This window comes from Serinus canaria, chromosome 1, assembly GCF_022539315.1.
Source record: "Serinus canaria isolate serCan28SL12 chromosome 1, serCan2020, whole genome shotgun sequence".
NCBI lineage: Eukaryota > Metazoa > Chordata > Aves > Passeriformes > Fringillidae > Serinus > Serinus canaria.
In genome coordinates this window covers 29,818,400-29,834,915 of record NC_066313.1, presented here as the reverse complement: position 1 = coordinate 29,834,915, position 16,516 = coordinate 29,818,400, and the positions used below count along the sequence as shown (strand labels likewise).

Genomic DNA, 16,516 nt, shown 5'->3' with positions numbered 1-16,516 from the left:
CACCTTCACAGCAAAGAATTTCTGATACCCAAGCTAAGTGCCCTCCCTTCCAATTCGCTCCGGTTCCGGCGCCTCACGGAGCCCCGCCCTCCCCGCGCACGCGCAGCCCGGCTCCCGACGCCACGAGCGCGGCGGGCGCGCGCGCTTCAAACCCGCGCGGCGGGAGCGGCGCATGCGTAGAGGGGGCGCGCGCCATGGCGGCGGGCGGCCGCGGCTGGTTCCGCGCGCTGGCGCTCGGCGTGTCCTTCCTGAAGTGCCTCCTCATCCCTGCCTAGTAAGGAGCTTCCCTGAGCGCCGGACGGGACGGGGACGGGGGCGGGGGCGGGGGGCGTAGGGCTGCCGCGAACCCCCGAGAGCGACCGACCGCGGGCAGCGTGGCTCCGCGATCCTGAGGAGGCCCTGAAGGTCCATGTGACTCCTGACTTCCAAGGAAAGCGAGGCGGCGCTGCCTCCGCCGAGTGGCACAGCTATCCTTTCCTCTTTGGAAGCCCTTCTGGTCCGTTCCGGCTGGCTGCTGTTCGGGAAGGCTGAAAGTGTGCTTAAACATTAATGCTTTGTGATTTTAAGTTTTTATTATGAGGAAAAGCCTTAAAAAATTGCTGTTAAACTTCAGTTAGAACTTGAAATTTCGCATTAATTGTCCGAAAAAGCCAAGCTATAAATAGTTCTTGCTCTATAAGCACCTGTATTAGTGACTTTTTACATGGTCAGTCATAGGACAGGGAGGAATGGTTTTAAACTAAATAAAATGAGAGATTTAGATCAGACATCAGAAGAAAAATCTTTACTGTGAGGTTGGTGAGACACTGGCAAAGGCTGCCAAGAGAATAGAATCTGTGCATACCCCGTCCCTGGCAATCCTCTAGGCCAGGTTGGATGGGGCTTTGAGAAACCTGGTCTGGTGGAAGGTGTCCCTGCCCATGGCAGGGTGGTTGGAATGAGATGGTCTTTAGGGCCTCTCCCAACCCAAACCATTCTAGGATATATCTTTGGCACAAAATCCTTGAGCAGCATCACTGTTTCTGTTACTTGATGGCAGTGGCGTCCTAGAGCTGATAAATAGAGTGGCTTCCTTTTTATCTGCACGTGGTGATGTGCTCTGAATTCTTTCCCTTCTTAGTGCATGCAGGTATGTAACTCTTAATGTGCACCTTCTGTAGTTACTCCACAGATTTTGAAGTCCATAGGAACTGGCTCGCCATCACCCACAACTTGCCCCTCTCTCAGTGGTACTTCGAGGTAAGGACATGTTTGGGGTGTTTTTGTATGACTTACAAGCACATTGGGTACGACAGACCTTGTGAATGCTGCAAGGGATGGTTGGGACTGTCATATAGTGGGACAAAAAGATGCCAGTCACAATTTGCTGGCCTTGTGTAACATTTAGCTAAAAAATGAAAGTTAGTTGGGGAAGCTGCAGTACTTATGAAGGCTAAATGGGAAAAGCAGTTAAGGCACTTGGGTTATTGGAAAGGCTGTGTAGCACCAGAGCAAGTTGCATTGTACTCTGAAATTGCTGGTGTCTGTGCTCTTCTCATTGGTGATGCACAGTTACCAGAATAAAGAGTGAGTCATGCTAATGGGTATACACATCTTTCCATTATGAAATCAATCACTCTGTTAAAGTTTTGAGCCTTTGCTCAGAAGGCTCAAAGGTGTGCTAGTAGCATGCATTGATTTTTATCTAAACAAATCACATTTAGGTTTGTCAGACTCAGCCTACCTAATTGGGTTTTAATCTGTCCCCTGGTATCTGCTGGAGTACAGGGATAGATAGATACTGTAGTGTCTGGTACCTCACATAAACATGTAGAAGTAAAGATTTGTGCAGGTCAGAACTTTGTAGGACTGTTCCAAGGACTGTTTTACAAACAAATTTTTATAATGCCAGCATTTACCCTATGCCAAAACGTAGGATACCTTTCATCTATACAGCATAAGCATTTGGGAACATGCTCTCTGAAAAAATATACCCCATCCCAACCTGCTCTGTTCACGCCTCTTCCTCTCCTATTTCCACAGCCAAGGAGTTTATTCTTGGTCAGGGCATAGGAACTGTCCTTATGGGAAGAGATCACATAATGCCATTTGAGCTTGATATGATTGAGAGTTAAGACTTGCTAACTGATGAGTGAAAGTAATTTTGAGGCTGGAGCAAGGCTGATAGTGTTGGTGATCACTCCAGTATAGACAAATATTGGCTTTGAGCTATTTTACTGAGATTTTGTAATAATGGCCCTATTACTGTAAATAGATTTATAGATAACAAACAGTTATATACTGGTTAAGTGCAGGTGCACAAGATGCTCTTTAATCTTTTCCTGCTAATCAGGAAATGTCACATCTCTACCAGTACTGCAGGAGAACAGCTTACAGCACCACAGAGGTGGCTACTGATTGTGGAGTGGTTTGAGTTACAGAGAGGGTACTGAGAGAAAATGCCTTAGCTGGTTTGCTGCAGTGAGCTGTACCTGAAGGACTGCAAACAGCATGGTTTGTTATCAACTATTTAATCTTATTTTGTCTTTAGGCGACCTCGGAATGGACCCTGGATTATCCACCATTTTTTGCTTGGTTTGAATATGTACTTTCTCACATTGCCAAGTACTTTGATCCCCAGATGTTGGTTGTTGAAAACTTGAATTACACCAGTCGTGCAACTGTCTTCTTCCAAAGGTTTTCTGTCATCTTTACAGATACCCTCTTCATATATGCAGTTCATGAGTAAGTCTTAATGTTCTGATTTTAGGGACAGTCCTTCATTTGTGGGCTTGTTCTGTAGCCACAACAAATAACTATTTGTACAAATAAGCTTGTAAAGGAAGGGAAATGCTAGAGTTACAAGGAGGATCTTGGAATACACTGCTAAACACAAGATAACCTGTTCTTCTGGGAGATACACTTGCACTACATGTGATGGATTTGCAGGCACTTGGACACCAGCTTCTGTTTCATGTGTTTGCTTCTGTCACTGAACTCATTTTCTAGGAGTTACAGGACAGCTGGTGTGCTCAGAACAAATTTTTTCTTGTTACTTTTCTGATTACTCAGTTCTTCTAGAAGCATAAAGGAAATCTGTCACGAAACGGCAGTATCATCAAATATGCAAAGTTTCTCCAGTGTTTTTAATTATAAACTGATTATTCCAAGTCTAATGTAATTAGGATTGGATGCTTTCAGTGAGGCCTGACTTTATGAAGAATTTCTTCCTTATCCCAAAAGAGTAGAGGTTGTGGGGGTGTTCTGAGAAATACATTGCCTACCTTAATGATTTGGCTATAAGAGTCTTCCATAATTTTATTCTTTCTGCTCAGAATCTGGGTAGGAAATTCTCTGATTGGAGCCGTGCCTAAGCTCCTTTATTTATTTTCTTTATGCTAGCTAGCCTTGCATTATGATTTCTTTTCCTTTTATTGTTTTGACTCACAGATGTATGAATGTGAGGCTGAAAGCTCAGGGCTGGTGTCTGCACGGGGTCATTTTGCCTAGAGGCGTGATATATGCCCTCTGCCTGGAAAAATTCAAGGCCAGGTTGGATGGGGATTTGAGCAGCCCGGTCTAGTTGAAGGTGGTCTGCTCATGGCAGGGAGGTTGCACTAATAGCATTTCAACACAGATGATCTGTAACTTTTTAATGTGATTTAAGACTGCTTTCAGAAGTCATATGAACCATATTGCTCACACTGAGAAGTATTAAGTTGTTTTTAACCAACAGAAATAACTCATAATATAGCAGGGGGCAGCAGTAGCTAGGGAGGGGTTCACGTCCAGCTGAGGACCTTAAATACAGCTCCCTATGTTGTTTCCAAAAGTAGCAATACGCTGCTCATGATGGCAATCAGGCTATGACAGCTTTACACTTACTGAGTGGGAGACTTGAACCTGAGGCTATTACATAATGTAAGCTTTAGGATGTGGAACACACCACAGCTATTGAAATTGAAAATCCTTTTTTTACTTGACTTTGTTCATGATGCTGTCTGCCTTTGATGAATTTAGCGAGAATTTTATTGTTGCCTTGTATGCTGGTAAAATGGCAAACTTCAGAGTAAGTGCAGCTCTTAACTCTTATAACCAACAATGTTTTTGCTTGTATGTTTGAATTAAAGCTTCTGTTTCTTCTGCTCTTATTTAGGTGCTGCAGATGTATTAATGGAAAACGAGCTGCAAAGGATATCCTGGAAAAACCAACATTTATTCTTGCTGTTCTGCTCTTGTGGAATTTTGGATTGTTAATTGTGGATCGTATCCTTTCAAACCATTGTGGGTTGTTTGTGGTTTGTTTGGTTTTTTAACGGCCTCTTACAATGTGTGGCACAATCCTATATTATTATTGCAGTCATAGCAAGTAACACTGCTGGGTTTGTTTCTGGGATTAGTTAAATAATTTTGTTTTCATTAGAATTACTGTTTGGCAAAAGGGAAGTTAGTCAGTCCTTGGTCCAATTTGCCAGAAGTGGAAGTGGACCAACCAGTCTGTCAGCAGTGTGCCTGTTCTGCTGGCTGTTCCTCCTCTGCACACCTACAGGAGTATTAGCAGAATAGTTCTGTATTGTGGGTGTGGTTCCAAGTTTGTCGTGTGGCAAGGAAAATCTTCAAAGTGATTTAAGATTCAGAGTGTATTCAATTTGTTTAACTTTATATGGGAATTAGGAAGTCTTTCTAAAGAACAATCATGGAATTGTAGAGTGGTTTGGTTTGGACAGGACTTTAAAGATCATTTAGTTCCAAACCCCTGCCTTAGCAGGGACACCTTCCATTAGACCACAGGTTGCTCAAAGCCTCATTCAGCCTGACCTTAAACACTTCCAGGAATGGGGCATCTACAACTTCTCTGGGCAACCTATGCCAGTCCCTCATCACTCTCACAATAAAGAATTTTTTCCTAATATCCAATCTAAATCTCACCTCTTTTAGTTTAAAACCATTCCCCCTTGCCCTATCATTCTGTGCCCTTGTCAAAAGTCCCTGTCCAGCTCTCTTAGAGCACCTTCTAACGGAGCTACACGTTCTCCCCAGCGTTTTTCCTTTTCAGGCTGAAATAACCCCAGCTATCTCAGCCTGTCTCCATAGCAGAGGTGCTTCAGTCCTCTGAGGATCTTCCTAGCTTTCTCTGAATGCCTTCCAACAGGTCCATATCCTGTATGAAAATAACTTTGGAAATTGCAGTTCCTGCTGTGCATTTAAAGGAAGGACTTAATTTTCTTTGTCATAGTTCTTGCTTATATTGCCTGCTTAGAAGTGGTAGAAAAGTGAGGGCTGTTGTCACCATCCATTAACCAATGTGTGGCAGAAACTAATAACTTTAAAAGTGTAGATTTAACCTTTTTTTTTTAATATTATGAAATTTGCACAATATATGTGTAGATTGTTGTGTTCCATTTCATCAAGGTAAGATGCCAGCATTAGTGTAATTTGTGTCTTACTTTGGAGGTAAGGGTAAATAATGACTTGTGTCTATGTACTGTGAATTTAAGGATGCTTTCTTGATTTAAATTCTATTTTAATTTATTCCTCAAAAGTGTGTGTTCTCCAGAACACACAATAGTAAAGAAAGCTTGCTTTATGCCTTGACTCAAGTTCAGATATTCATTTCCAGTACAATGGCTTCCTCTTTGGGCTGATGCTTCTTTCTGTTGCTCGGCTGTGTCAGGTAAACCCAAGTGACTCTTGTCTGTTTATTGCCATGTGTATTTTGGGTGTATTAATTCAGTTCACAGGGCTGCTTGTGTTGTGGGCAATGGTAGTGGCTTCATGTTGAGCTGTGTGAAGCTGGATGTCTAATTGTTTCTTGAGCTTGTGGCAAAGAGAAGAACTTGAAACTCACCATAATCGCTTGCTGATGCTACAATAAGAAAGCTATATTTCCCAATAAGAAAGCTATGTTCAGTGTTACCCCTGAGCAGTGTGGCATAATTTATTGGCATTTTATCTTCTTCCAAATCACCAGTCCTTAGAAAACATACTTCTGAGGCTGTGAACAGGTGATTTTGTTACAGGGTAGCTCCTTGTCCATACCTGTTACGCATAACACTATTAAATTTGTAATTTGAAGTAAATACCCTTTTTAATACTTATAATAAATGTCCCATCATCTTAGGAGTACAATTAAAAGTGACTACAAAGAGAAAAGCTTTGGTTTTGTTTTGTTTTCTTTCAGAAAAGGTACTTGGAGGGTGCTCTTCTTTTTGCTGTACTTCTGCATTTCAAACACATCTATGTGTATGTGGCCCCTGCATATGGCATTTATTTGTTACGATCCTACTGCTTTACTGCAAATAATGCAGGTAAGATGGGGTTTTCCTCACTGGCTTTTGGGGGAGTTGTGTTAATCACTGGAACTAGGGGAGCACTCAAGACTTGGCAGATAGAATTGGAACAAAATGGCTCAAAGAAAAATTCTGCTTGACAGCAGAATTGCTAGGATCTTGAAGGATCTTTGAAATAGACTTGTTTTGTAAAATTCCTGTTCCTTTAAGAGTTCTTTACTAAGAAAAATCAACACAAACAAGCTGCAGGTGGCACTTGGAAGCCATAAGAATTATTCTGGATATGGAACAATTAGACAGTATTAGAAACTATTTCAAAGACCTTCTTTGAGTTTCTCCCCACTTTTTAGCATTGAAACATGCCTGATACTCCTCATGTGAACGGGGAAGGTAAATTTGGAAAATACTTGAAAGCTTGTATAATGTAGGAGCTGCAGTGTGGGCAAAAAAAAAATGCCAGCTGTTGAAGGAAGAAACTGAATATATTGACATAAAAGAACTGCATTGCCCTTTTAGATAGGTGCTAGCAATTCCTTGTCAGTGAAGAATGCTTTGTCTCCCTTTCCACTTCCCACAGCAGCTATTTCTTTAGTCTTTGTTTCTTGTAGATGGATCCCTGAAGTGGAGAAGTTTCAGCTTTCTTCATGTAACTCTTCTGGGACTGATTGTCTGTCTTGTTTCTGCTCTTTCACTGGGACCCTTCCTAGTATTGGTAATAACCCCTTTCATGTTACTCCCCTGAACAGTTAGAAAATTTTGTTATAAAAATATAAACCGTGTTTCATCTAAAATGGCCATTCCTTTGGACTTGTTTTCTGTAGGGTCAGCTGCCTCAAGTCATTTCACGGCTCTTCCCTTTCAAGCGAGGTCTCTGCCATGCCTATTGGGCCCCCAACTTCTGGGCTTTGTATAATGCCATGGATAAAGCACTGACAATTCTTGGTCAGTATGGTAATCTTGCTTTTTGGTGCCTGTTTGCAGATCGAGCTCTCTGGGTTTCAGTCTTCTGTGTTTGAAATGTAGGCAGTAAATTATGTTTTCAGATTGCCATAAATCATATGGTTGTCCACATAATCTAGTGCGTAAATTACCAGCAGTAGGTCAGAGATCAATCACTTCCCTCTGCCGTCCTTTAGAAAAAGAAAAAACTTGGCCATGTACTTAGTTCAGCTACTTCATTTTCTACATTAGCATTTATCAGTTTATGCTTTTTAATGTTTTGTTTTTAGGGTTAAAGTGCAATTTTCTTGATGGTACAAAAATCCCTAAAGCCTCCATGACAGGAGGGCTGGTTCAAGAGTTTCAGCACACTGTCCTCCCTTCAGTGACTCCACTGGCAACATTAATCTGTACTTTCATAGCTATATTGGTAAGAACAACTAATATTTTTTGAATTTTTTTCTATTTTGTCCCTAGTTGGTTTTCATTGATAGTATGCACTTCATATGAATTTCAATTCTAGGGCAACAGATACATTGTTACTAGTATGTAGTGACTGATAAAATGTTTTTAGTGGCTTAGATTGGCCGACAATTTTTGCATGCAATACAAATAGTTGGGAGTTAGCTGTGGTCTTTCAGTCTGCTTTTCCCTCCTGATATTTCAACAAAAATCCTTCAGTGTCTTCTCGTACATCCAAATGAATTGATTTCTTCCAGTGCAATATAACGCTTGTGCCACACAAGCACAACCTGGGTGCAGTGGTGTTTAGTGTTATTGACAAATCTCTTTGGACAATGGCTTGTCTTTGGGATTGCCAGACTTTTCACTGAAGTCCTGTTTTTGCCTGTTGTTTCTAGCCCTCTGTTTTCTGTCTTTGGTTTAAACCTCAAGGGCCCCGAGGCTTCCTACAGTGCCTTGTTCTTTGTGCATTGAGCTCCTTCATGTTTGGCTGGCACGTGCATGAGAAAGCAATACTCCTTGCTATTCTGCCTTTAAGGTAAGCAAATTTGGTACAAAGTAGTTGGCCAAACTGAACCTGCAGCCACTTGTTGAGGAATCCTCAAAGCAAATCACTTTGTTTTCAGTATATTTCAGAAGAGGAACTCTTCCATAGAATGCCTTAAGCTGTAACAGTGTAGTGCACTTAAAGTAAATTATTTCAGGCAAAGTTCAGACCTTGATGGGTGCTGTAGTTCATATTGTAAAATGCTGGATAGATTACTCAGGAGCCAGCTGAGGAAAAGGATCTTCTGTGCTTGACCATAACAATACACAGTTTCTACCAAAAGAGATTCATGCCTGCCTAGGGTAGAACTTATGCTGTAGCTCATAAACTGCCTGACCAGTATTGCTACAAACTGTATATTCCTTCCTCAGAGATTTAGTGATGTTTAAGCTCTTGTTTTTTGCTGGGCCTTGCTGATAATTTTGTTCAGTGGGTGTATGGTTTTCTGAGGGAGGATTTCCTGGCTGATTTTTCTCCTGTGTTTTTATCTCTGAGGCCACATGGTTTGGAAGCAGGAGACTTCATCACAGGTGCAGTGTTAGCAGGGATGGGGGTACTGTGAAACTGTTTGACTTGTTTCTGAGTCTTCAGTCAATTGTATAGTGTTCTACTGAAATTGGGTTTCTTTGCTAAAAGACAAAAGCATAACAAATTATTGCTGTTTTTAGCTTATTGTCTATTCAGAGAGCCAAGGATGCTGGCATCTACTTGATTCTGGCAACAACAGGGCATTTCTCACTTTTTCCATTGTTGTTCACAACACCAGGTAAAATGTTCTTCTATTAGTTACATTTTATACAATTTGCAACATAGAGCTCAATAGTCTTGATTTGGTTGTCATTTTTGATTTAGTCACTTCCCAGTTGTGTTTTCTTTAGAAAAGGAAAATCTTATTTGTAGTGCTATCTCAAATAGTAATTAGAATTGATGTGTTCAGTATATTTATAGATAATTGAAGTAAGTGTATTGCAAATGCTTGGCATTTGCTTTAGTAAATGTTTATGCTTATTTTTAGGTATCCTAAGCAGTAAAACATGTAGGTCTGGAGAAAATAAAGCCAGATAATGCAAATGTGACTAGTAAGATTTAAAGATACTAAAATATATATATGGCAGAAAATTTTTATAATTAATTTTAAAAGTACATTATGTTCTTTGTTTTTCAGAACTTCCAATTAAAATACTGCTTATGCTGCTGTTTACTGTTTACAGCTTCTCTTCATTGAAATCTCTATTCAGGTAATTACAGAAATTTGATCTCAGTGCCAGGAACAGCAACATTTCTTCTGGTGTTGGGAACAGCCATTGTCATAAGGGACAGGCAGCAGAGAAAACTGATGCTGAGGAGTCAAATTAAGGTGTTACTAGTCAAAAGATGCTGCTGCCTCTGATCTCTGGAGGCAGTGCTTAAATTAGGATTATTGCAGCATGTCCTGGTTATTGTGACGGCTGCCCAGTTAGTCCCAGGAGGCTGTAGATCCCCACCTGCCTCATGCTCTGTTAAAGCGTGGAGTTGTGATGCTGTAACCTCTGAGGATTTCATTTGGTATTCTAGCATTTACAATAGTGATTTGTCTGCAGATTGTTTATCTTATTATACTGTGGATTTTTGGAGTATTAGTATTTTAATGTATGGAAAAGACAGGTTGTAAATAACACTCATTTGCAAGCTGTAATTTGTCAACAAAACCACAAGTATTTGGTTGGCAAAACATGCAATATCCGAAGTCACCCTGTAGTTTCACAGCCTGTGGATCTCTTACCACTTGGCCAAAGATAATGCTTATCCTTATAACCCCTGCAGTCCCCACTTCCCTCTTTCCCAGACTTTTGAGGGCAAACCCGAGCTCTAATGAAATGCTGTAAACATGCATTCAGTACCTCAGGCACCTGCTTTTGTAGGTGATTTTCTTTATTGAAGAATTCAGTCATTCTGTCTCAAGAGCTCTAGCTAAAAAACTCTATAGGAGCTTAGTTTTTGTTAAGAGAGGGAGCTTTTGCAAGTTTATTGGTTTTTATTTGCCAAAACATTAAATTCCCTTTAAACTACTTGCAGTAAACTCCTGCCATCACTGTCCTTTGCAAGAGGGATAGCTCACAGAAAAGTCTATCCTACAGAAAGCTTGGGGAAAGAGGTTAAAAAAATCTGACTTTTCCAGTCTTCTGTTGTAGAAAAACTTTGGTGTTGTTCACTGAAACAGTGAGGTGAAGCAGAGCAATTGATCAGGTTTCTCCTTAGGCTTCCAAGGTGTCCTGGAACTTGATAAGGACATTGGGCTGTATTCTTGATTATCACACTGGTTTTTCCTTCTGAAACTCTTTAACTTGTTATTTAAGCCATTACTGTGATCTAATGGGAGATTCTCTTTGCACTGGGATAGCTGAAAAACACAGTAGTTATTTTTAGTTAATGTATATTTTAACACTACCTCTTTTTAAATTTCTCTGACAGGAGAGAGAAACTTCTACTTAACTGGCTTGAAACAATCTACCTCATCCAACTAGTGCCCTTGGAAATCTTCTGTGAAATCATATTTCCCCTGACCTCCTGGAAACAGCAGTTCCCTTTTGTCCCCCTGTTGCTGACCTCTGTGTACTGTGCTCTGGGAATCACATACGCTTGGCTGAAACTCTACGTCTCTGTCTTGACTGAGAGAGTTCCTGTCAGACAAAAGGCTGAGTAAAGCCACAGTGCTGGGACCAGTCCCAGGATTCCCCTTGGAGGGGATTCCTGGCACGGTGAGGGGTTGTTACAAGGCCATTCAAGATGAGACACAGTGTATGTGTGCCATCACCACGTGGGAGCTCTTCTTCCAACACTCCTGTACTGCCCAATGAGGATACCTCTGATCAGAAGCACTGTCACAGTGACTGGCAGGGCTGCAGGTAAACTGTGAAGCTTAACAAGGTCCAGACTTCTGTCCTGAGGAAAACCTGCCTGATTTTCCCATTATGGTTTGTATTTGAATAGAAGTTGCTGTGGCAAATTACAAGGGATGGTTGCTGTGTAGGAGAGCATTGTAACTGTGTTCTATGGAATTTGTAAATTAAAAACTTGGTATTTTTTGTTTGAGCATTTGCATTATTTCTGCTCCTGTCTAAACCCTGCTTTTGAGGGACACCCACCCAACTAAGGATGTAGCATGTAGCTGGAAACTTGTCCTGAGGTGCTTTGCACACTCAAATACCAAATTTTAATATGTCCATGTCCTGTTTATCTCCTTGTTTCGTAGATACTTTGTAAATAGGTTTTCATATTCTTCTAGTAGCTCTTTTTTTTTGTAGACCAGATGACCAAATTAAGGCATGCTACTCAAATGAAGAAGTATTTTAACGCTGTTAAATGTGCCAGATAATGTGGCTGCATCACCTGTATTTGTAATTCATTTAAAATTCTACAACTCTAACAAAAGATCAAATGTCCACAGTTCCTGTAATCACTTAAGGAGATAGATAGATAGATAGATAGATAGATAGATAGATAGATAGATAGATAGATAGATAGATAGATAGATAGATAGATAGATTTATTTCTGCCTCTGTGGAATCATGTTCCCCAAAGGATAGCAGTTATTTCTGCACTAAATAGTTACACCTTTTAAACCCTACATAACCATCCCTAGAAGATGTTACTCTGATGTTGGGGTCTGCTTTGGACTCCAGTGCTGACATAGAACTGGGAGGAGAGAGGGATGGATTTTTCTATTACTAGTATTACTATTTTTGACAGTAGTTTTTGAACTTTCTTCTGTGTTAGCTGAAGTATGGGACCCCTTCATCAAGGATAGCCAAGGGGGTAGTTATGCTTTTTGAGTTCTTAGAATATTTGGGGTGTTTAAAATAGAGTGGCTCTCGTTCAGGCAACAGGTAGATTAATCACTGTGGTTGTTTCTGTAACCAAATACTTTGTACATTCAAAGTGCTCACTGCCAGTGAGTTCATATTCAAGACATTCTCACTCTGGTTTTCATTATTTTCTCATAGTTTCTGCTTTTTTTACACTATCAAGGGCTTTGCCATGTTGTTTTAGCTGCTGTGGCTGCCAGTGGTGCCACGATGCTTCTTGCTCCTGTATTTTATCTCAGCTCCAAGCTCGGCTCAGGGTGAGGCATCCACAATGCTTGTGTTTCTCTGTCTGCTGTGCTGTCCTGTGTAGGAAGTGGTAATATGCAAAAAAACTCTACAAACACCCCTCTTGGCTCTTCCCCAGCCATGCCTTTGCACATCCTGAAATCCTCCAAGAAGAATCTGCACAGTGAAGGTATGGATGTGCCATCCCTGGAAATGCTCAAAGCTGGGTTGGAGAGAGCAAGCTGGTCCAGTGGAAGTTCTCAGTGCCTATGGTAGGGTGCTGGGAGTAGATGACCATTTAGGTGCCTTCCAACCCAAACCACTCCATGATTCTGAAGTTAAACCAGGGCACAACTGTGGAAGTGGCTATGCATCACCATTGTACGATCTTCAGTTTCAACTGAAGCATCTCCCACTGCAGAGCAGCAACTGCCCAACTTCCTCCTCTACAGATGTCATGAAGATCCACAAACAGCAGAGGTTTATGTCCTAAAAGCTGAGTCCTTCAGCTTTATTTGAATTAAGGGGAAGAGTCCGCTGGGGCACACACTGCAGGGTTTTCTCTCTAGGTTTCAGGGGGTTCAGCCTCCTTTGATCCCAAACTCTCAGACACACGTTGCCCTCTTCCTTTCCCCATTGCTGAGGCATTGGGAAGGTACAGCCTTCCCGAACCACCTACCACATATTGCCCGCTTCAACCTGCTGTTTTACCCCAAAGCTCAGAAGTTCAGGCTTGTGCAGCCCCTTGCCTGTTTCAGGAGCCAAGGTGTCAGGGCTCTGCAACAAACCTGCTGCCCTAAGTCAGAACAGACATGAAGACCCATTTCAAAGACGTTAACACCCTTACCTTCCCCCATCCAACTCTTTGTAAAGACATGAGCTTTCCTCTCAAGGGCAAGGGCTAAACAATACATTTTTAGGAAAGAGGCTGAGAAGCCTTTGGGACGTGTGATGTGTTGTGTTAATGCAGGTTTCTTTAACGGTTCCGTCAATCCTGCTACAGTGGCAAATGATTTAATGTGATTTTGTATTAATTAAAAACGAAAATACGAACACTATGGGTTAGGTCTCAGACTTTAATCTGAGCTCTGAAAATTAATTGCGTTCGATTTTAGTGCTTAATTAACCCCGAATTTACTTCCCGGCCGGCCTCGCTGGCCCTGCAGCGGGGCCGGCTCACCCGGTGGCGTTAGGGCTGCAGGAACCCCCTCCCCGACCCGGCTAAGGCCGCTCAGCCTGGGAATTTGGGGCGGGGATGTGTTTGTGGGGTGGGGAGTTGGATTTTGGGGTGGGTTTTTGGTAAAATAGCCATACGCGGGGAAGGCAGCGGAACGCGGGAGCGCGGCGCGGGCCGGCGGGGGAAGGCGCTGCCGCCGCACCGCTCCCCCCGGTCACCTTCGGCGGGCGGCAGCCATGGTGTTCCTGCCCGACGAGTCGCGGTCGCTGCCGCCGCCGCCGCTCCTCAACAAGGGCACGGTGTGGCTCGGGTTCGCGGGATGGATATCGGCGCTGATGGACAATGCCTTTAACCACCGCCCCATCTTCGGAGCCGGTGCGGGGGGACGGGGGAGCCTGAGGGGAGGGGGAACGGAGAGGGGTGCGAGGGGAGGGAGGAGGTGAGGAGCTGGGGAAGGGGCTGTGTGGGGTTTGGGGTCACTGAGGGATAAATGAAGAGGGAAAGGGGAAACAGCTAGGAATGAGGAACTGGAGAGGAAATGGGGGCGGGCGGGAGGATTTGGGGTGACCTTGAGGGTTACAGGGGCTGGGGATGGGGAGGAACCCCCTAGATCCGAGGCTACGGGTGGATAAAGGGAATATGTGGGCCTGAGAAAGGGGGTGTGGGGTTTGGGGTCACTCTGAAGGATAAATAAAGGGGAGGAAAGGGTAAACAGCCAGGAGTGGGGGGCTGTAGGAGGTTTGGGGGCTGCAGGAGCGGATATGTGGGATTTGGGTGACCGAGAGGGATGTAGGGACTGGGGAAGGGAAGGGAACGCTGAGGTAAGGGAATGGGGAGAGAGACGGGGTATGTGGGCCTGGGGAAGGGGTGTGTGGGGCTTGGGGGGTCACTGAGGGATAAATGAAGTGGGGAGGGCAAGAGAGGGAGCCCTGAGTTCGGGAGGGCTGTTGGAGGGGAAGGGAGTTCTCTGTGTGATTGTGGGGATGGGAGTTGAGGGGTAGGAGCCCTGAAGCGAGGGATTTGGGGGGGTTGGAAGGGGCTGGGAAAGGGACATCGTTTGGCGGTGGAGGGGATCTGAGGCGACTCCCGAGGGGTACGGGTGGTGGGAAGGGGAGGAGCCTTGGGGAAAGTGGGGTCTGGCAGGGGCCGTGGGAGCTGTGGGTACTGTAGAGACCTTGGCAGGGACAAAGCAGGAGGAGAGGAGTGCTTGGGGGGCCTGGGGAAAGCGGGGCCCTGCCTGAGGCCTGCGGGAAGCTGGGAGAGGTGGAGACAGTTCCTCTCTCCTCCTGCTGCAGGTATTCACCGGCAGATCCTGTTCGCTACCGTGGGCTGCTTCGTGGGCTACCATCTGGTGAAACGTGCTGAATACATGCACGCCAAGGTGGATAGAGAGCTGTTCGAGTACATCAGGCACCATCCAGTGGACTTCCAACCATCAACAGGTACAATCAGCTGGTATTTTAGGAGAAACCTCAGCATGCCATACATAACCTATGTGCAAAGATTTTGCTGGACTAAGGCTTCCCTGCTCATTCACAATCTAAATTGCAGAAGGCTAAAGGATTTTCTAATGTGAAAATAGATATTGTTATCAAGCTGTTGATAATGCATCTATTCTTGTAGCTTCACAATTTGTACTGTCTATTCCTGTAAAATGCCTGTTGCATGTAGATTCAGAAATCTCATGATGAATATTCAGAAAACAAGCAGAACAGGTGAAAAAAGAATAAATAGGAATGGCAGGAAACCTGAATTGGTGTTCAGTTAGAGCAATGGTAAAGAACAGGGGTTTTTTTACTAAATGTAGTCACTGAGCCCAATGATGCAATGGCAAATCTGGGTGAAAATTGTCCATTTTCTATTACAGTAGAGTTGGTGACTCTGGCTGTTGGATTGTGGTCTGCATCATGCCATGTTGGAAGGACTGTGTAGAGATAAAAAACTGTAACTACTGAGATTCCTCCACAGGGACCTGGGAACCATATGGGGGGAAAAAAAGTTGTGCATTTAGTTACAAAAGCAAGCTAATAGTTTGCTGTGGGTAGCAAAAATCAGATTTTTGGTGGTTATGTTAACATCAAAGACTTAATATGAAACATCTTCTGAATCAATCTCAAATGCTGATTAGGTTTTCTCACCTCTTGCAGAAAAGAAAAGAATAGGGCAGCTCTTGGAGGATTTCCAGCCAATTCGCTGAGTGGTGACACATCACAGAATGAATTCCTGCCATCTTGAGAACTTCAGCAAGGTGGCTGCAACTCTTGAACCGTCCATGGATTAAAAGATGAAACTTTACTCACTTTCATGTAATAAAAGCTTGATTAAATAGTTATTGTTTAATTATTTGCTCTTCTGTTCTTTATGGTTTGTCAGTACGTGGATAACTGATACCTGTAACTGAATAATAATTTTGATTAATGTTTTTTTCAGTTGTTTTATTTGCAAGAATGGAAAGTTGTTCACACAACCTATATTGTATAAAACCCAGAGAGCAGTTCTGTAAGTTTGTTTTTTTTATTTCTCAGTGGCATTTCTCCTGACACTTGAACATCTTCTTGGCCAGCCCCTGTAGATCCTGTACCAAAAGTCTCACTGTGAAATTCTTTTTGAGCAGCTAAAAAAATACATACTCTCCCTAATTAGTTCCATCTCTATGCTTTTTATTATTATGTTGCTTCTTCCTTGCTAATAATAAGGATTGAAACTTTCTGTTGTCCCACTTGGTTGCTGGCTCCTGAATCCAAACACTGACCATATTTTGGGGGGTGGGGGGTAGGGGGGGTGAGGAGGTTGTGTTGATTTGGGTTTGGGGGATTCTTACTCATTTAGCATTTGGTTCAAAACTGGGCTTTATGCCTTTTCTTCCTCACACTGACCCCTGTGCCAGGTCACTGCTCTCTCATGGATATGATTTCCCTAAACAGATTTAAAAGAAGTGCTGCCACTCTGATTTGCTTGAACAATCTGGGAGAAGAAGATCTTTCCCCGTGCTGGCCGGCAGCAGTGTGGGTGCCCTGGGAGCCTGTCCAGGGCAGCACAGAGCCAGCACCCC

General features: G+C 43.2%; 2 protein-coding genes across 3 annotated transcripts; both read left to right on the top strand.

Moving 5' to 3' along the window:
- The first annotated feature begins 155 nt into the window (after positions 1 to 155).
- Positions 156 to 11,289, top strand: ALG8 (ALG8 alpha-1,3-glucosyltransferase). 2 transcript variants are annotated; one of them, XM_009085568.3, is made up of 13 exons: positions 156 to 274; positions 1,161 to 1,239; positions 2,531 to 2,724; positions 4,136 to 4,245; positions 5,586 to 5,653; positions 6,161 to 6,287; positions 6,878 to 6,981; positions 7,091 to 7,211; positions 7,499 to 7,638; positions 8,069 to 8,208; positions 8,886 to 8,983; positions 9,383 to 9,455; positions 10,669 to 11,289. In XM_009085568.3, the coding sequence occupies exons 1-13, from the start codon at positions 195 to 197 to the stop codon at positions 10,898 to 10,900; spliced, it is 1,566 nt and encodes a 521-aa protein (XP_009083816.2). In that variant the 5' UTR covers positions 156 to 194; the 3' UTR covers positions 10,901 to 11,289. The 2 variants fall into 2 exon arrangements, with proteins under 2 accessions (XP_009083816.2, XP_050832819.1); XM_050976862.1 differs by lacking the exon at positions 156 to 274 and adding an exon at positions 336 to 496.
- Positions 11,290 to 13,642: 2,353 nt separating this feature from the next.
- Positions 13,643 to 15,804, top strand: NDUFC2 (NADH:ubiquinone oxidoreductase subunit C2). Its single transcript, XM_009102709.3, has 3 exons — positions 13,643 to 13,839; positions 14,760 to 14,906; positions 15,612 to 15,804. The coding sequence occupies exons 1-3, from the start codon at positions 13,701 to 13,703 to the stop codon at positions 15,659 to 15,661; spliced, it is 336 nt and encodes a 111-aa protein (XP_009100957.3). The 5' UTR covers positions 13,643 to 13,700; the 3' UTR covers positions 15,662 to 15,804.
- Positions 15,805 to 16,516: the final 712 nt, after the last annotated feature.